Genomic DNA, 20,707 nt, shown 5'->3' on the forward strand with positions numbered 1-20,707 from the left:
AGAGATGATTCAATCTCAGCCCTCTTTCTACTACATCCAGATAAATTCCAGATGGGATATAGATTTAAACTTAAAAAAAGAGGGACTTCTCTGGAAGTCCAGTGGTTAAGACTCCACGCTTCCTCTGCAGGGGCACGGGTTCTATCCCTGGTTGGGGAACTAAGATCCCACATGCTGCAGGACATCTAAGCCTTCGTGTTCTAAAGCCCATGCGCCGCAACTAGAGAGCTTGTGTGCCGCAAGTACTGAGCCTGCTTGCTCTGGAGCCCACGTGCCACAACTAGAGAGAAGCCCATTCCGCAACAAAGAGCCTGGGCGCTGCAGTGAAAGATCCCACGTGCCACAAGGAAGATCCCACGTGCCGCAACAAAGACCCAATGCAGCTAAAAAAAAAAACTAAAAGAAAACATCAGTAAGTATTTCTGTATACTTAGGGAGTGAAAGTCACGACATCCAAAGAAAAACTATAAATAGAATGATGACAAGATTTGAAAAAAAAGTACAAACGTCATAAATGATAAGATGAAAGACATACTAACTTGGAAATGTTTTCAATGCTGTCATAGCAAAAAATGCAGTATCATTAATAGTTTTTTTTTTGTTTTGTTTTGTCTGCATTGGGTCTTCGTTGCTGCGCGGGGGGCTCTTTGCAGTTGGGGCGAGTGTGGGCCACTCTTCTTGCGGTGCGCGGGCCTCTCATTGCAGTGGCTTTTGTTGCGGAGCACGGGCTCTAGGCGCACGGGCCTCAGCAGTTGTGGCTGGCGGGCTCTAGAGCGCAGGCTCAGTAGTCGTGGCGCACGGGCTTAGTTGCTCCGCGGCATGTAGGATCCTCCTGGGCCAGGGCTCGAACCCGTGTCCCCTGCATTGGCAGGTGGACTCTTAACCACTGCGCCACCAGGGAAACCCTAATTAATAGTTTTAAAAGCGCTTATAAATCAGAAGCAAAATGTTAAAGTCCAAGAAAAATGTGCAAAGGCTGTACACAGAAACTTACAAAATCATAAATTACAAAATGCCCTGTAAAGATAACGAAAATAGATTAGTTCCTTAGGCCCAGGATGGATTGTAGGAATAGATACACTTACTAACCACTAAAATTATTACCATTTTGGTTTCCTTGAGGTATATTGTTGGGGAAAGGTCAAAGAGATGCTTCCTAGAGCTGTTCCTTAAGATAGTAAGCCTGAAGCAACACCTCACTCATGGAGGAATTTCAGAAATTAGTATTGCCATCAATATACTGAGAGATGCAGGGACTTTTTTTTTTTAACTACTTTTTCTTTAATTTGAATGGTTGTTATAAAAGCTATGGAGGTTGGGTTTGGAATATCACAATCTTTTTTTTTAAGGTTTTTAATTTTATTGAAGTAGAGTTGATTTACAATGTTATGTTAATTTCTGCTGTACAACAAAGTGATTCACATATATATATATATATATATATATATATATATATATACACATTCTTTTTCATATTCTTTTCCATTACGGTTCATCACAGGATGCTGAATACAGTTCCCTGTGCTAGACAATAGGACCTTGTTTATTTTATCACTGATACATTATTATTGACCAAAGTCCTTGCAGGCTAGTGCTGGAGTTCCAACCTCAGCCACATGTATTTTAATTGGCAAACAACCTGATAACCCTATGAACCACATACACCCAAATCTGGTCATATGATTTAAAACCTATTTGCAACAGAACCATCTCATCATTCTTCTGGGCAACACCTTGGACTGTTGGGAGCTTCTAGATTCAGCCACCCATAACTGAGGCTTTAATTGTGCCAGTTAAGTCCAGTGATGGCAGTTTCAGAGAGGCTGCCATCACCTTTGCTAGCTGTGCACCTAGCACAGGTATTTGAAAGGTATTTGCAAGTCAAGCTCCCAGGCCCACAGTTGCCATCGAATTCTGCAGGTGGCTCGGCCTCCATGGCTCTACCATAGAGCCACAAAAATTGGATGCACATCAACCCAAATGGGTATCCACTGGGAAAGGACATCCCAGTGCCATATCACCCTGGGCAACGTGGCCCTAGAACCAAGCTCTCAGGAAGCTGCAGGAGTCATCATTTTAAAAGTATGTTTATGGGAATTCTCTGGCGGTCCAGTGGTTAGGGCTCCGTGCTTCCACTGCAGGTGGCACGGGTTTGATCCCTGGTAGGGGAACTAATATCCCACATGCCCCATGACGCGGCCAAAAAAATAAAAGTATGTCTAATAAAAAACTAATCTAGACTTAGATAAAGAGAAACTTTATTCACAAAGATTGTTGCAACAGGGCCGAGGCTCGGATCTCAGCGATGTGTCAGCCTCTCCAGCCACACAGAAAAGGGCTTTTCTCGTCTGTGTGAGGAGGGGAGGAGGGAAGTTGGGCGAGTGAGGGCGGTGCGTGGACTGCGGGTCAGTGTGGCTGGACTGGACAGGGCTCCCTGGGTGGCCTATTCTCTGGAGAAGCTGACCAAGGGCTTGCTCTGAACCTCAGGGTTGCTCAGACGTGGGGAGACCCAACGGTACCCCCCTCTTGTGGGGAGGGAGCCTGATGCTGCGGGGTAAGAAATGGGACACAGAGAACTTGGTCAAGCCCAGATATACGGGCGGGTCAGGAGGGCGGTAGGTGTCAAAGGTCACACGTCAAACCCGGCCGAATCCTGCCTTACAGGCGGACGTTTCTTTCTTCTTAAAGAAAGGGCACAGACCCATGGTGACCTTTGACCCCGGGTCGACCATTGACCCTGGAGGTCACCAGGCTCTCCCGGCCCATCTTGTCCAGTCCCGACTCTGGACAGGGGTCTCTCCGCGGGGAAACTGAGTCAGGACGTCCCGATCCGGGTTCGCCTGCCCGGGAACAAGTCCTGCTGGGAGCCCACGTCCCGGGCTCGAAAACCGCACTTCCGCCCGGCTTAGGGACCTGACCAACGTCCCAGCTTATCACTGAGGCCTTAGGGACTATAACACTGTCCAATCAAGGGAGACGGGGGCGGGGCCCGGGAAATAATCAGAAGCGCTAGGGTGGAGCCCGTGAAACTGGGCGGAGGGACGGGGAGGGTCTGAACAACTGTCCAATCAGACCCCGGAAGCTTGTCCGAGCACTATACATTCAGAGTCCTCAATAGGGTGAGTGCCTGGAATACCGCCCAATCAGAGCGCCGGTTCCCGGAGAACAATCCAATCAAGGATTACGGGGGCCGGTTCTGGAGTCCTTTACTAAAGGGCGCCGGGGGCGGGTCACTGAGTAGCGTACACTCAGAAGCCCCGGTGGGGGAGTGCTTGGAGCACCGTCCAATCAGAGGGCGGAGGCCCGGAGCTCCGTCCAATCAGGGTCGGGGTGGGTGCCCTCCCAGCCCTCCCAGCCCTCCCAGCCCTCCCAGCCCTCCCAGCCCTCCCAGCCCTCCCAGCCCGCGCAGGCGTCGCTCTCGGCGGATCTCGGCGCGCCTGCGCACCTGCGGAGCGCGGACCCAATTGTCCAGTCTCTGTGGCTCTCACCGGCCCAGATCGCGGGGCCGCGGGAGGACGCCCTGGACACCCAGGACCTGCGCGGAGATGGTGAGTGCGCGGGCCGGGGCCAGAGACCGGGAGGGGCTGATTAGGACCGGCTGGGAGCTGAGGCAGGCCCGGGTCTTCCGCGCCCGCTCCCCTGGATTCTGACCCGAGTCTCCCTCTCGGCCGCGGGGTGCGGTCCCGGCGTCCTGTCTTTCCCGTCCTCTAGTGGTGGTGCGGGGGAGTCCCGACCTGAGTATGCGTCCCTTGGGGGTCCCAGGGAGGACCGGGTGACCCGGGCAGTGGTCAGGGGCGGAGGTGAGGGAACCCGCCGTGACCTGACAGATAAAGTCAAACCCTTATTGGGTAAGGAGAGACTTTATTCCCATTAAAAAACAAAATTCAACTGAGTACATTTTGAAGCTCTTGCTGGCTGTATTCAACAATTCATGAATCTGGCAGCTTCCCATCCAGCGTATCTATAAGGGCGCTGCCAGGAGGTGCACGGAATGAAAGTCTTCCATAGGCAGAGGGAACGGGACAAAGAAAGTAGCGAAAGTTGATTGTCTGTGGCCAGGTTACTCTACGGAGCGCAGGGGTCTGTCAGGCAGATCACTTCACTGTGCTGACCAGGTAATTCCTGACTGACTGGTTTCAGATTCCGTTTCTGGGAGAGGCTGAAACTGTAATTAAGTCTCTGGTGATTTGGGACTTAGCATAACCGATTCCGTTTGGGGCTGTGGTCTTGTTTTTAATATTCCAAAGACTTGGAATAGGAACAGGGCTCGGATCCCACAAATGTGCCAGGGTCTCAGACTAAACAGAAAAGGGCTGTGGGTGAGGAGGGTGAGAGCAAGGCTGTTTGACAGAATGGGGCGTTCCTGTGGTCAGCGCATTCTCAGCCCGGGGTCGGGGAGGGGGGCCGGGGGGAGGGTTTGCTCTGCAACTCAGTGCTTCTCAGTGGGGTCGGGGGAAGGGAGTGGTGACCCAAAGTCAGGGGCCTGTGGGTAGACAGGAGCCTAAGTAAAATTTGGGTAAGAAATGGGCAATTGTGAACACTGGGTCAAGCCAGTGTCAAATAAAACTCCAAACTTCCTAAAGGCAGACTTTCATTCAAATGAGTACCTGCAGGGGGAGAAGGGTCTGCTGCATGAGGCACAGGGGGCTCTGCAGGAAGGGGGACATCTGACCCCAAGATCTGCAAGCGTCTCAAGAGTTGGGCAAAGAGAGTTTCTTTTACACAGAGGCTTAAACAACACCAGGAAGGACCAGGTGAGATGCTCAGCTAGCAGATCCCTGAGGCCAGCCTGTCCTTAGGGGTCTGTCGGCTGGCTGCGGTGAGGCCAGGTCAGGGGGAAGGAGAGGAGCTGAACCAAAGTTTGGCCAACAAGCATTTGTTCTGCTTGGTCAGTGGGGGGAACAGTTCCGCTAATCACTGATGAGGTGGAGATGGGGCTTTGGGGGGACTGCGTCTGGCCTTGTCCTGGATAAACAAGGGGCCTCCGTGTGAGTCTTATCTGAGTCAGGTGGGGCACGGGGGCGGTTTCTTGCAGGCTGCTGTTTTCCAGAAGACCAAAGGGTGGGGGGTCCTTTCAGCTTCCATCGAAGTTTCCAGGAGCACAGGGCTCAGGGAGGGTTCAGCATTGTCCCCTGACACCTGTGAGCTGCCTCCTCTGGGTCCAGCTCGGCACTAATAGCTTCCCCTAATCCAGCTTCCAGTTTCAGCAAGTGTAAAATTCTGCATTCTTTCTGCCTGGTTTCTTCTCCTTAGTGAGGGTAGTAAGCATCTCAGGTCTTTGCCCTTTCCTGCTGACTTGTATTATTCTGGGCCTTTGGGCCTTAACCAGAGATGCCTCTGGGGAGAAGTGTCTCAGTACAGAAAATGTTTTCTCTTCCATTAGAATTTCAGGAAATGCAGGCAGTCCCACCCCTTCATGTGAAATGGGTGGAGAGATGGATTAAAAAGATTCAGAGAAATTGTAATGACTCTTCCATGCAGGGTGCAGAGTTCTGACACTGTCTGAATCTGGTCCACTAACTGTTACTACCTGGACAACAGAGATGAATGGAAATTCTGTGCAATGTGACCAGGGCTATTGAGACTTGCTTACTTCTGATTAGACGAGTTACAGCTTGTCATCATGAGGTTATTAGTGAACTGATGCCTGTCTTCTGAAAGGGATGAGCAGTAACCAGTTGCTCAAACCATAAAAGTGCCCTAGAATTTCCCTCTCCTACGTTATCCATGAACACAGGAGGAAGCAGTGATCCTGCAGGTTCTCATTTACACACTGAGACAGGGGTCTTTGTGTCCTGTAAATGACCCACGGTGCTTGAAGCAGGTGCATCATCTGGGGCGGGGACAAGCTGAGCCTGTGAGGGAGGTGAAGGAAGGTGCTCTGGGCCCTTGCGGCCACCCCTCCCCACACATGTGGCCTCCAGACCGTAGAACCACCACAGAAGGAGGTGTTTATGGCACGAGCATGGGGTAGGGGAATCCACCTGCAGAAGGGCTGGGGGTGGTTTGTCAGCTGAGGTTGTGTTGCCCTCACCTGTTTGCTGATCTTTGCTTTTGGCCTCATCCAAGGAGTTGGTGAATTGAGTGTGATGTGTGCACCCTGAGTGAGTCTGTGAAGGTCAGACTTAGGGAAGGCTCCTTGGTCTCAACTGCTGCTGAGAGGGTTGATGAATTGGAGAGCTTCTCTGGGTCAGAACTTCAACTTGAGTGTTTTCTCTTGGGTGAGAATTGAGGTCCACAGGAGGCGGCATTTCCACACTGAGCTCTGGCGCTCGGTCCCTCCCCCTGCCCTGGGGGCGCCCAGCCAGGCTGTGTGTCGGCAGGGGGATCCCAGCCCCCCAGCTCGGATGGCTTTGACCTTCTGACTTGGGGTTTCCTTGTGCACCATGGGCAGCAGGCTGCTGATCTGAGCGGCTCACACTTGGCTGCTCTTCCCTTTTGTTTCCTTGATGGAACCTTGTGCCCTGTGACTCAGTGTGTGACTACTGAAGACTTTTGTTCCATTACTTGAAGGTGTAGATTTTTATTCCCTTGGTCGGTTGGTAGCACTTCCCAGTGAGCGACCCCCAGGGTGCCGATCGTCCTGGTCTTTTTGGTATTCTTTGCAGCTTTACACCTGTTCCTCATCACCAAGCAGCGTTTTGATTTTGCTTCTGCTGAATCTGCAATAAGTGAATATGACCCGTACCACACCAGTAATGGCACACAGAATGCTTCTACGTGGTTCTTGGCCCCAGTCTGTTTCACACGTGCTGGTTTCAGAGGAGGGGAGTCACCAGGTGGTATCCTCCATACAGTCCTGTGGGGCTTGGGTTGTCTCATGGTTAGTTTTGATTTATCAGCAGTGCTATTATTTATACTCCTTGATTTTTGTCTCCAAATGCCAATGCAATATAAATTTTTTACATGTGGAAGGAACATTGTAGGATTGTAGATGATGGATATTTTCAAAATACTAGGAAGTGTGGATGGAGGGCTGGAGTCTAGCGTTGATTCTACGCCATTTCCAGCACTTGGAGTATTACTGACCAGGGTTCTTGGACTTGAATCAACAGAAATTGATGAGGCCAGACAAGAAATTCCAATCAAGGCTTTACTGGGGCTCCTGCTGCAGCACTAGGGAGCGAAAACAAGTAACAGGTTTCCTTGCTCACTCTCTGAGGAGCGGGTGGGGGTGAGCTGGGTTCTCTTATATTGGATGTGGGGGGGTCTAGTCCAGCAGTTGGGCCGGAGGGGTGGCTTGGGTGGTGTGCCCACCCGCTTGGTGGTGCTGTGTGCCAGGCGCATGGGCAATACCCTGCTTTTGCTCCGGACTCCTCAGAAGTGGCAGTTGGATTTTTGGTCTTTTTGTATCTTGTTATTCCTAATTTGCCCCAAGCCTGTGTGCAGTTATTTTTAGTCCCTTATAGTTTCTTTGTATTTTGCTGCTGGAGGAGATGGTTGTCCAGTTGCAGGCACTGCAGCAAAGGGTCCCAGGTTCCAGCCTGGCTCAAGAGTATCCAGCTTAATTTTGTCCATCGTAATATGTGAAGTGGGATCTCCTTGTGATTGTATATTGGTTTTTACTGATAACCATTGGGGTTGAGCACTTCTTATAAGTGGTGTTCATCTTCTGTGAAATAGTTTTCAGTCATTTCCTCACCTGTAATTCATTTGTATATTTCCTGATTTATTATACTTTCTTTACATACCCTGGACATTCAACCTTTTTCATTTCTCGGTGTGCCAAATATGTTCTCTCAGATTGTGGTTCATCAGTTCTCTCTATTCTATTTGATGGACACATCTTAACTTTAATAGACTTGACATTCTTCATCTTCCTTTGTAGCTTACTCTATTTTTCCTCTATAAGAAAACTCCCCCAATTGTCGAGACATAATGCATTTTCCTGTAACTTCTCAATGTGTTCTACTTTCGTCTCTCATAGTTAAGCCCACAGTGAATTGGTTATTGTACATGCAGTTATAAGGAAAAAGATTTCTTATTCCCCTTTAGATATCCAGTGATCACTGCCCCATCAAAGTGTCATCATCTGGCCCCTGCCCAGCATCAAGTGCTCTGGCGTAGATCCACATGCTGAAAACATGTGGGTCTGTTTCAGTGCGTTGTGGTTTTTTTCCATTGGTGTATTTGTCCATCCCTCTGTTAACACCATCCTGTCCTAATCACTGCAGTTTAAGAAGTTTCAATGTCTGTTAGGGAAAATCCCACCACCTTGTTCTGTAGAAAGTCTTGGCTATTTTAGAAGTTTGTCTTCCATTTCAGTTTTTAAAAGTAGATTTTCTTAAGTTCACACAAAACAGAAACAACCCCCAGAACAAAACCCAAAGCAAACCTTCAATGGAATTGAAGAGTCAATGGAATTTTCTTAAACTCTTGACCTGTTTGGGAGAAGCTGACGTCCTGTGACATCAAGTCTCCTTACTGAGAATGTGACCATCTCTCCATTTATTTCATTTTACTGTGGTGTCGTTTGATAACATTTTGGACTTTATCCACAAATCAGTTTATATCCTTAATTAGACATAATTTAGGACTTAAAGAAAATTAGTTTTTGTAGCAATTAGTTTTAAAGGTCTAATATTTAAATTTTTTACTGTTTTTTTTTGGCCGCACCTTGCAACACGTGGGATCTTAGTTCCCCAACCAGGGATCGAACCCTCATCCCCTGCATTGGAAGCATGGAGTCTTAATCACTGGACTGCCAGGGAAGTCCTGAAAATTTTACTTTTCAATTGCTTGTTTCTAGTGATTCAGAATACACCAAGATTTATTTTTATGAGTTTGTATACTGGAAACTTACTAAAAATCTGATTCTTTGTTTATTTTCGTATTCTTTTGGGGCGTGACGTACACAAACATTTGAGCAATGAATAAAGGTAAATGTTTTCTTCTATTACAATATTTTTTTCCTGGTGAAACTTACTCTATTAGTTTCCCCTATTAACAAGTTTTTTAAATCATGCATCTACTACAGATCAGCATTAGAGAGATTTCTGTGTCTATTATTATTGAGAGATCAGGGTGATAAATACATTTGAATACTTGAAAAGATTCTCTGAAAAGAAACAAAACTTGAAATGTGGTTTTATGACAAACCATTTAGAAAACCTCAGTTATTAAACAACTAAAAACACAGAACACAGATTTCCCTGGTGGTCCAGCAGTTAACACTCCATGCTTCCAATGCTGGGGACGCGGGTTCAATCCCTGGTCGGAGAACTAAGATCCCACATGCCACGCAGTGAAGGCAAAATAAATAAATTAATTAAAAGTTAAAAAAATAATAAAAACACAGAACAGAAGATAAATAGGCATTTACCAACCTTATTGTCTTCAGCACGTGACATGTGACATATTAAGGCATCTTTTGCTCCCATCCTGGTATATGCAGGTTAAGAGACAGGCTTTAAATAGGAACCAGCACTTCTGCTCAAATGCATTGGGCAGATTTGTTTTTTATATTCTCCCATTCCCCACACCCTGAAAGCTCTCATGATGAAGCACATCTTGACCCAGAGCAACCCAGTGGTGTACACAGATATCTGTTTAGTAAAGAGGAGCAGTTCCTTGTTGAACAGTAGGAAGGAATGACAAGAAGATTATGTAAAAAAGTTCCAAGACTGGTATTTCAGTTGCTCTCAAGAAATTTATGCTTCAGTGATAGGGAGATAGATGAGATGAAGACTTGATTGACGATGAGATTCCATTAACATGGATCCTGCAGGGGAAGAATTGTTCATCGGTATTTTGCTCCATTGGGATGAGAGTTTGAAAAGCACTTCATATGCCTTAAAAAAAAAAATCAAATCCACTAGAATAAGATCATTTAACTTAGTACTGATTATTTATTATTTCCCGTATTTGTCCATTTTCAAAGCTCAACAGGCTCCATAAAGTACATAGAAGAGTGACCTACTCACGTGTTATTAAGGCAGGTGTGTGAAAATAGTGTACTAGAACTACATCTTTCATGAACTGTCAGCTTGCAACATTTATTTATTTATTTATTTATTTATTTATTTATTTATTTATGGCTGCATTGGATCTTCGTTGCTGCATGCAGGCTTTCTCTAGTTGCGGCGAGCAGGGGCTACTCTTCATTGCAGTGTGTGGGCTTCTCACTGCAGTGGCTTCTCTTGTTGCGGAGCATGGGCTCTAGGCACGTGGGCTTCAGTAGTTGTGGCTCACAGGCTCTAGAGCGCAGGCTCAGTAGTTGTGGCACACGGGCTTAGTTGCTCCGTGGCATGTAGGATCTTCCCGGAGCAGGGCTCAAACCCGTGTCGCCTGCATTGGCAGGTGGATTCTTAAACACTGCGCCACCAGGGAAGTCCCTTGCAACATTTTTTAACCCAAGAAACATACCTAAAATTGTATTTTGCAAAAAGCCCCTCCATACCACAAAAGAGTCATGAAGCATTTTGGGGTTTTTTGTTTTTGTTTTTTTAATAAATAAATTAATTAATTTATTTATTTTTGGCTGCGTTGGGTCTTTGTTGCTGCACGTGGGCTTTCTCTAGTTGCGGCGAGCAGGGGCTACTCTTCGTTGCGGTGCGCGGGCTTCTCATTGCGGTGGCTTCTCTTGTTGTGGAGCACGGGCTCTAGGCGCGTGGGCTTCAGTAGTTGTGGCGCACGGGCTCAGCAGTTGTGACTCGCAGGCTCTAGAGAGCAGGCTCAGTAGTCGTGGAGCACGGGCTTAGCTGCTCCGCAGCATGTGGGATCTTCCCGGACCAGGGCTTGAACCCATGTCCCCTGCTTTGGCAAGCGGATTCTTAAGCACTGCGCCACCAGGGAAGTCCCTCATGAAGCATTTTGAGCCCAGTTTCCTTGTTTTTTTTTTTTTTTTTAAGATTTATTTATTACTTATTTAGTTATTTTATTTATTTTTGGCTGCGTCAGGTCTTAGTTGCGGCATGCGGGATCTTTCGTTGCGGCTCTCGGGCTCTTCGTTGTGGTGCTCGGGCTCCTCTCTAGTTGTGACACACAGGCTCTAGGGCGCATGAGCTCTGTAGTTTGTGGCACGTGGGCTCTAGTTGAGGCGCATGAACTTAGTAGTTGTGGCTCGTGGGCTCTAGGACGCAGGCTCAGTAGTTGTGCCGTGTGGGCTTAGTTGCTCGCGGCATGTGGGATCCTAGTTCCCCGCCAGAGATCGAACCCGCGTCCCCTGCATTGTAAGGTGGAGTCTTTATCACTGGACCACCAGGGAAGATCCCCCGTTTCCTTTTGATAGGACACTCTTTCCTTGCTTTCAAGTCTGAGGGCAAATCATCACATTTAGGGCCATTTGTGTTTAAAGACTTAAGAGATGATAGAAGATATATGTTGGTCTCTGCCCCTGGCTCCTGACACCCCTCTAATCTCCTGGGTGATAGAAGTGCCTTTTGTTTTAATGCGGTGACTCTGGGCTCATGGATGCCTCCTGGATGAGGTCAGGTCACTGGAAAGACAAGCCACAATAAGAAGCTTGGAACTGTCAGCCCCACCCCCCATTCTCTTAAGGGGGAAGGGCTGAAAATGGAGTTAATGACCATTCCTGCCTCTGTGATGAAACCTCCACAAAATCCCAGTTGTATGGAGTTCAGAGAGCTTTCGGGTTGGTGACCAGGGGGAGGTGTGGGGAGGGTGACGCCTAGAGAGGGCATGGAAGCTCCGTGCCACTTCCCACATTCCTCACCCTACTCCTCCCTTCATCAGGATGTTCGTCTGTATCCTTTATCGCATCCTTTATTAAACTGGTAAACGTGGGTAAGCGCTTCCCTGAGTTTTGTGAGCCACTCTGGCAAATTAATGGAACCCCAGGAGAAGGGGTCGTAGGAACCTGTGATCTATAGCTCGTAGGTCAGAAGAAGCACAGGTGACAGCCTGGTCTTGAGACTGGCGTCTGAAGTGTGTGTGTGTTCGGGGGTTGGGATCAGTCTTGAGGGACTGAGCCCTTAACCTGTGGGATCTCTCCAGGTAGAGTGTGTCAGAACTGAGTGAAAGCATGGGAAACCCAGTTGGAGTCACAGAGAATTGCCTGGTGTGGGGAGAAACCGCCACACACTGGAGACCAGAAGTGTCTGAAGTGAAGTGTTCTCTATGAAGGTAAAGAGACACACAGGGAAGAAACACACAGTAGGGAAAACTGTTTTATTTCCCAGCACAGAAGAAGGAAAAACTAGTTTTCCCTCTACGAGGCTTCACCACATCATCAACCCAGCCCATCCCCGGGGAGGTTCTCCTTGCTGACTCCGTGTATCTGCCAGCTCTCGATTCTGGGCTTTTGAAAGTGGTTCTTTTTGTCTTTTTTCTTACTTGATGGGGCTGTGATAGGAGTTTCAACAAGGATGATCAGGCTTATGGGTGGTGCAGGGTAATGGGCAGACTCTTCTCCAGGAACTGTCCTTGGCGGATACAGACAATACCTAGGTAGTGGCGGTTCCTAAATGAGCCTGGCTGACCTGCTCTGCTTTAGGCTGGCACGTGGAGGAGTCTGGGGCCATGTTTCTATTCAGGAAACCTCCAGTATTAAGGTGGCTTTGGGATCACCATTTTCACTCTGTTGTATTGAAAGGAGACCAGGGACTTCCCTGGTTGGCACAGTGGTTAAGAATCCACCTGCCAATGCAGGGGACACGGGTTCGAGCCCTGGTCCGGGAAGATTCCACATACCGTGGAGCAACTAAGCCTGTGGGCCACAACTACTGAGCCTGCGCTCTAGAGCCTGCGAGCCACAGCTGCTGAGCCCACATGCCACAACTACTGAAGCCCGCACGCCTAGAACCTGTGCTCCGCAACAAGAGAAGCCACTGCAGTGAGAAGCCCGCGTACCGCAACGAAGAGTAGCCCCCGCTCGCCGCAACTAGAGGAAGCCCACACGCAGCAACGAAGACCCAACGCAGCCAAGAATAAATAAATAAAATAAATAAATTTATTTTAAAAAAAACAGAGTTACAGGTGTAGAAAACAAACTTATGGTTACCAGGAGGTAAGGGGAGGGAGGGATAAATTGGGAGATTGGGATTGACATATACACATTACTATAGATAAAATAGATAACTAATAAGGACCTACTGTATAGCACAGGGAACTCTACTCAATCCTCTGTAATGGCCTATATGGGAAAAGAATCTAAAAAAAGAGTGGATATATATATATATGTATAACTGATTCACTTTGCTGTACACCTGAAACTAACACAACAGTGTAAATCAACTATACTCCAATCAAAATTTAAAAAAGAAAAAAAATTTTTTTTCCTTGTGACGAGAACTCTCAGGATTTATTCTCTTAGCTTTCATGTATAACATACAGCAGTGTTAATTATATTAATCATGTTGTACATTACATCCTAGTGCTTATTTAACTTGTAACTGGAAGTTTGTACCTTTTGACCACCTTATCCACTTTCCACTCCCCCAGCCCCTTGCCTCTGGTAACCACAAATCTGATCTCTTTTTCTATGAGTTTCTTTGTTTCTTGAAGTATAATGGACCTACAGCACTTTGTTAGTTCCAGTGCACGAAATAGTGATTCACTATTTCTGTACATTACAAAATGATCACCACTGTAAGTCTAGTTACCAACTGTCACCATGCAAAGATATAATATTATTATTGATTATATTCCCTACACTGTACATTTTATCCCAGTGACTTATTTATTTTATAACTGGAAGTTGTTACCTTTTTAAAATTATATTTATTTATTTATTTATTTTTGGCTGCGTTGTGTCTTCGTTGCTGTGCACGGGCTTTCTCTAGTTGTGGTGAGCAGGGGCTACTCTTCGTTGCGGTGCGCAGGCTTCTCACTGCAGTGGCTTCTCTTGTTGCGGAGCACGAACTCTAGGCTCATGGGCTTCAGTAGTTGTGGCTTGCGGGCTCTAGAGTGCAGGCTCAGTAGTTGTGGCGCATGGGCTTAGTTGCTCCGCGGCATGTGGGATCTTCCCGGACCAGGGCTCAAACCCGTGTCCCTTGCATTGGGGCAGATTCTTAACCACTGTGCCACCAGGGAAGCCTGGAAGCTGTTACTTCTTAATCTCCCTCAACTATTTCAGTCATCCTCTCAACCCCTTCCCCTCTGGCAACTGCTATTTGTCTGTGCATCTATGACTCTGTTTTGTTATCTTTGTGCATTTGTTTTGTTTTTTAGATTCCACATATAAGTGAAATCATATGGTTTATGTCACAAATGGCAAGATTTCATTATTTTTTATGGCTGAGTAATATTCCATTATATATATATATATATATATATCTCCATATCCATTCATCTATCGGTGGACACTTAGGTGGCTTCCATATCTTGGCTATTCTAAATAATGCTTCAATGAACATAGAGGTACCTGTATCTTTTCCAATTAGTGTTTTTTGTTTTCTTTGGAAAAATACCCAGAAGTGGAATTGCTGGATTGTGAGGTAGTTCTATTTTTAATTAAAAAACATTTTTTTTATTGGAGTATAGTTGATTTGCAATATTCTGTTAGTTTCAGGTGTACAGCAAAGTGAATCAGTTATACATATACATATGTCCACTTTTTAAAAAAGTTCTTTTCCCATATAGGCCATTACAGAGTATTGAGTAGAGTTCCCTGTGCTATAGAGTATATTTTTAATTTTTTGAGGAAACTCCATACTGTTTTCCATAGCAGCTACATGAATTTACATTCCCACCAATAGTGCACAAGGGTTCCCTTTTCTCCACATCTTCACCAACACTTGTTACTTGTTTTCTTTTTGATAATAGCCATTCTGACAGATGTGAGGTGATATCTCATTGTGGTTTTGTTGAGCATTTCTCTGATGATTAGTGATGTTGAGCACCTTTTCATGTGGCTTTGGGCCTTCTGTGTGTCTTCTTTGGAAAAATGGCTGTTAAGGTCCTCTGCTTATTTTTCAATTGAGTTGTTTGTTGTTGTATGAGTTCTTTATATGTTTTAGATATCAACCCCTTACTAGACATATCATTTACAAATGATATGTCATTTTTCCAGTCAGTAGGTTGCCTTTTCATTTTATTGGTGGTTTCCTTCACTGTGCAAAAGCTTTTTAGCTTGATGTAGTCCCATTTGTTTATTTTTGCTTTTGTTTCCCTTGCCTGAGGAGACATATCCAAAAAATATTGCTAAGACATGTCCAAGAGCATCCAGCCTATGTTTTCTTCTAGAAGTTTTATGACTTCAGGTCTTATATTTAAGACTTTAGTCCATTTTGAGTTTGCTTTTGTGTATGGTGTGAGAAAGTAGTCTGGTTTTATTTTTTGTTTTTTTTTTGCATGTAGCTGTCCAGTTTTCTACTTATTAAAGAAGCTATCTTCCCCCCCACCACCCCGTTGTATATTCTTGCCTCCTTTGTCATATATTAATTGACCAAATAAATGTGTGTTACTTTCTGGGCTTTCTATTCTGTTCCTTTGATGTATGTGTCTGTTTTTGTGCCACTGCCATACTGTTTTGATTCCTGTAGCTTTGTTGTATAGTTTGAAATCAGAATATGATACCTCCAGCTTCATTCTGAAAATTGTTTTGGCTATTTGAGGTTTTTTGTGTCCCCATACAAATTTTGGAAGTGTTTGTTCTAGTTCTGTGGAAAATGCCATTTGTATTTTAGTAGGGATTGCCTTGACTCTGTAGATTGCTTTCAGTAGTATGGTCATTTTAACAATATTTATTCTTCTAATCAAAGAGAACAATAAATCTTTCCATTTGTTTGTGTCATCTTCCGTTTCATCAGTGTCTTATAGTTTTCTATGTACTGATCTTTTACCTCCTCAGATTTATTCCCAGGTATTTTATTTTTTGTTGCAATTGTAAGTGGAATTATTCTTAATTTCTCTTTCTGATAGTTTGTTGTTAGTGTTTAGATACTGAACAGATTTCTGTATACTCATTTTATATCCTGCAACTTTACTGAATTCATTTAATCTAATAGTTTTTTTGTGTGTGTGGCATCTTTAGGATTTTCTTCGTATAGTATCAGGTCACCTGCAAACAGTGACAGTTTTACTTCTTTCTTTCCAATTTGGATTCTGTTTATTTCTTTTTATTGTCTGATCGCTGGGGCTATGACTTCCAATACTATGTCGATTAAAAGTGGTGAGAATGGGCATCCTTGTCTTGTTCCTGATCTTAGAGGAAATGTTTTCAGCTTTTCACCATTGAATATGATATTGGCTCTAGGTTTGTCATATATACCTTTATTATGTTGAGGTATGTTCCCTCTATACCCACTTTGTTGAGAGTTTTTATCATACACACATGTTGAATTTTGTCAAAAGCTTTTTCTGAATCTACTGAGGTGATCATATGATTTTTATCTTCAATTTGTTAATGAGTTCTATCACATTGACTGATTTGCAGATATGGAACTATCCTAGCATCTTTGGGATAAACCCCACTTGATCATGGTGAATGATCCCTTTTTTTTTTTTTTTTTTTAAGATGGTGAGTTCCATATTTTTAAATTTATTTATTTATTTTTGGCTGTGTTGGGTCTTCGTTTCTGTGAGGGCTTTCTCTAGTTGTGGCAAGCAGGGGCCACTCTTTGTCGTGGTGCGCGGGCCTCTCACTATCGTGACCTCTCGTTGCAGAGCACAGGCTCCAGACGCGCAGGCTCAGTAGTTGTGGCTCACGGGCCTAGTTGCTCCACGGCATGTGGGATCTTCCCAGACTAGGGCTCGAACCCGTGTCCCCTGCATTAGCAGGCAGATTCTCAACCACTGCGCCACCAGGGAAGCCCTGAATGATCCTTTTAACGTATTGTTGATTTTGGTTTGCTAGTGTTTTGTTGAGGATTTTTGTGTCTATGTTATTAGTGATATTGGCATGTAGTTTTCTTTTTGTGTTTAGTGTCTGTCTGATTTTGGTATTAGGGTGATGCTGGCCTCATAAAACGATCTGGGAAGCATTCCTTCCTCTTCAATTTGTTGGTATAGTTTGAAAAAGATAGGGATTAACTCTTCTTTAAATGTTTGGTAGAATTCATCTGTGAAGGTATCTGGTCCTGGACTTCTGTTTGTCAGGAGGGTTTTTTTTGTTGGTTTTTGTTTTTAAATTACTGATTCAATTTCATTACTAGTAACTGGTCCACTCATGTCTGATATTTTTTTCTTTTTTTTAAAAAAATATTTATTTATTTATTTGGCTGTGCTGGGTCTTAGTTGCAGAATGCAGGATCTTTGTTGTGGCATGTGGGATCTTTAGTTGCGGCATGCAGGGTCTCTAGTTGCAACACGTGGGATCTATTTCCCTGACCAGGGATCAAATCCAGGCCCCCTGCATTGGGAGCACGGAGTCTTAGCCACTGGACCACCAGGGAAGTCCCTCTTATATTTCTTTCTGATTCAGTCTTGAGAGATTGCACATCTAGGAATTTATCCATTTTTTTTTATTAGTGTGTAATTGTTTGTCATAATCTCTTATGATCCTTAGTATTTCTGTAGTTTTGGTTATAACTTTTTCTCTTTCTTTTTCGATTTTATTTATTTGGGCTCTCTTTTTTTTTTCTTAATGAGTGGGCCAAAGGTTCATCAATTTTGTTTATCTTTTAAAAGAAGCAGCTCTTCATTTCATTGATCTTTTTCATTGTTTTTTTTAGTTTCTATTTCATTTATTTCTGCCCTGATCTTTATTACATCTTTCCTTTTACTAACTTTGGGTTTTGCTTGTTATTCTTTTTCTAGTTTCTTTAGGTGTAAGGTTAGATTGTTTATTTGAGGTTTTTCTTGTTTCCTGAGATAGAATGTATCACCATGAACTTCTCTCTTAGAACTGCTTTTGCTGCATCCCATAGATTTTTGGAACATTGTGTTTCTATTTTCACTTATCTCCAGGTATCTTTTTACTTCCTCTTTGATTTTTTCAATAAACCATTAGTTGTTTAATAGCATGTTGTTTAGCCTCCACGTTTTTGTGGGGGTTTTGCTGTTCTTTTCTTATATGTATATATATAAGAATATATTTCTCATACTGTTGTGGTTGAGAAAGATGCTTGATATGATTTCATTCTTCTTAAATGTATTGAGACTTGTGGTCTAGCATGTGATGCATCCTGGAGAATGTACCATGTATACTTGAAAAGAATGAGTATTCTGCTGCTCTTGGATGGAATGTTTTATATATAAAAACTATAGTATGTGTGTGTGTGTGTGTGTATAATTTAAAGTCCATCTGACCTAATGTGTTGTTTAAAGCCGGTGTTTCAGTACTGATTTTCTGTCTGGATGATCTGTCCATTGATGTATGTGGGGTGTTGAAGTCCCCTGCTATTGTGTTACTGTCAATTTCATTCTTTATGTTTGTTAATATTTGCATCATATATTTAGGTGGTCCTATGTTGGGTGCATATATATTTACAAATGTTATATCTTCTTGTTGGATGAATACTTTTATCATTAAATAATGTCCTTCTTTGTCTCTTGTTACAATCTTTGTTTTAAAGTTTGTTTTGTCTAATTATTGCTATTCCAGCTTTCTTTTTGTTTCCATTTGTGTGGAATCCCTTTTTCCATCTCCTCACTTTTAATCTGTGTATCTTTAGATCTGAAGTGAGTCCCTATGGGCAGCATATATATGGGTCTTGGTTTTGTATCCATTCAGCCACTCTATGTCTTTTCTTTTTTAATGATTTTTTTCTCTCTAACTGATATTTCTTCATTTAAAAAAATTTTTTAAAATCTCACCAGAATGTGAGTCATTCTTTTTTGTTCATTTTGTTAATTTTTTTAAATTTTATTTTTTATACAGCAGGTTCTTATTAGTTATCTATTTTATACAAATCAGTGTATATATGTCAATCCCAATCTCCCAGTTCATCCCACCATCCCCCCCCCCACCACTTTCCCCCCTTGGTGTCCATACATTTGTTCCCTACATCTGTGTCTCTATTTCTGCCTTGCAAACGGGTTCATCTGTACCATTTTTCTAGATTCGACATATATGTGTTAATATACACTATTTGTTTTTCTCTTTCTGACTTACTTCACTCTGTATGACAGTCTCTAGGTCCATCCACGTCTCCACAGATGACTCAATTTCCTTCCTTTTTATGGCTGAATAATATTCCACTGTATATATGTACCATATCTTCTTTATTCATTCGTCTGTCAGTGGGCATTTAAGGTGCTTCCATGACCTGGCTATTGTAAATAGTGCTGCAATGGACATTGTGGTGCATGTATATGCCCAGTAGTGGGATTGCTGGGTCATATGGTAATTCTTTTTTCAGTTTTTTTCAGTTTTTTAAGGAACCTCCATACTGTTCTCCATAGTGGCTGTATCCCACCAACAGTGCAAGAAGGTTCCCTTTTCTCCACACTCTCTCCAGCATTTGTTGTTTGTAGATTTTCTGATGATGTCCATACTAACCGGTGTGAGGTGATACCTCATGGTAGTTTTGATTTGCATTTCTCTAATGATTAGTGATGTTGAGCATCCTTTCATGTGTTTGTTGGCAATCTGTATATCTTCTTTGGAGAAATGTCTATTTAGGTCTTCTACCCATTTTTAGATTGGGTTGTTTGTTCTTTTGATATTGAGCTGCATGATCTGCTTGTATATTTTGGAGATTAATCCTTTGTCAGTTGCTTCATTTACAAATATTTTCTCCCATTCTGAGGGTTGTCTTTTCGTCTTGTTTATGGTTTCCTTTGCTGTGCAAAAGCTTTTAAGTTTCATTAGGTCCCATTTGTTTATTTTTGTTTTTATTTCCATTTCTCTAGGAGGTGGGTCAAAAAGGATCTTGCTGTGATTTATGTCATAGAGTGTTCTTCCTATGTTTTCCTCTAAGAGTTTTACGGTGTCTGGCCTTACATTTAGGTCTCTAATCCCATTTTGAGTTTATTTTTGTGTTTGGAGTTAGGGAGTGTTCTAATTTCATTCTTTTACGTGTAGCTGTTCAGTTTTGCCAGCACCACTTATTGAAGAGGCTGTCTTTTTTCCATTGTATATTCGTGCCTTCTTTATCAAAGATAAGGTTACCATATGTGCATGGGTTTATCTCTGGGCTTTCTATCCTGTTCCATTGATTTGTATTTCTGTTTTTGTGCCAATACCATATTGTCTTGATTACTGTAGCTTTGTAGTATAGTCTGAAGTCAGGGAGTCTGATTCCTCCAGCTCCGTTTTTTCCCTTCAAGTTTGCTTTGGCTATTCGGGGTCTTTTGTGTCTCCATACAAATCTTAAGATTTTTTGTTCTGGTTCTGTAAAATATGCCATTGGTAATTTGATAGGGATTACATTGAATCTGTAGATTGCTTTGAGTCGTATAGTCATTTTCACAATATTGATTCTCCCAATCCAAGAACATGGTATATCTCTCCATCTGTTTGTGTCATCTTTGATTTCTTTCATCAGTGTTTTATAGTTTTCTGAGTACAGGTCTTTTACCTTCTTAGGTAGGTTTATTTCTAGTTATTTTTTCTTTTTGTTGCAGTGGTGAATGGGATTGTTTCCTTAACTTCCCTTTCTGATCTTTCATTGTTAGCATATAGAAAAGCAAAAGATTTCTGTGCATTAATTTTCCTGCAACTTTACCAAATTCACTGATTAGCTCTGGTAGTTTGCTGGAGGCATCTTTAGGATTTTCTATGTATAGTATCATGTGATCTGTGAACCGTGACACTTGTACTTCTTCTTTTCCAATTTGTATTCCTTTTATTCCTTTTTCTTCTCTCATTGCCATGGCTAGGACTTCCAAAGCTATGTTGAATAATAGTGGTGAGAGTGGGCAA

General features: G+C 43.6%; 1 protein-coding gene across 1 annotated transcript in view; it reads left to right on the forward strand.

Moving 5' to 3' along the window:
- Window positions 1–3,396: 3,396 nt before the first annotated feature.
- LOC309624075 (uncharacterized protein) overlaps window positions 3,397–20,707 on the forward strand; it is a 33,435-nt gene continuing 16,124 nt past the window's right edge. The window contains exon 1 of the mRNA XM_082381683.1: window positions 3,397–3,548. Coding sequence (XP_082237809.1) covers window positions 3,546–3,548 — 3 coding nt within the window. The 5' untranslated portion in view covers window positions 3,397–3,545. The remainder of the gene's footprint in view (window positions 3,549–20,707) is intronic.

Source organism: Balaenoptera borealis (genome assembly GCF_965194805.1).
Source record: "Balaenoptera borealis genome assembly, chromosome: 2".
Classification (NCBI taxonomy): domain Eukaryota; kingdom Metazoa; phylum Chordata; class Mammalia; order Artiodactyla; family Balaenopteridae; genus Balaenoptera; species Balaenoptera borealis.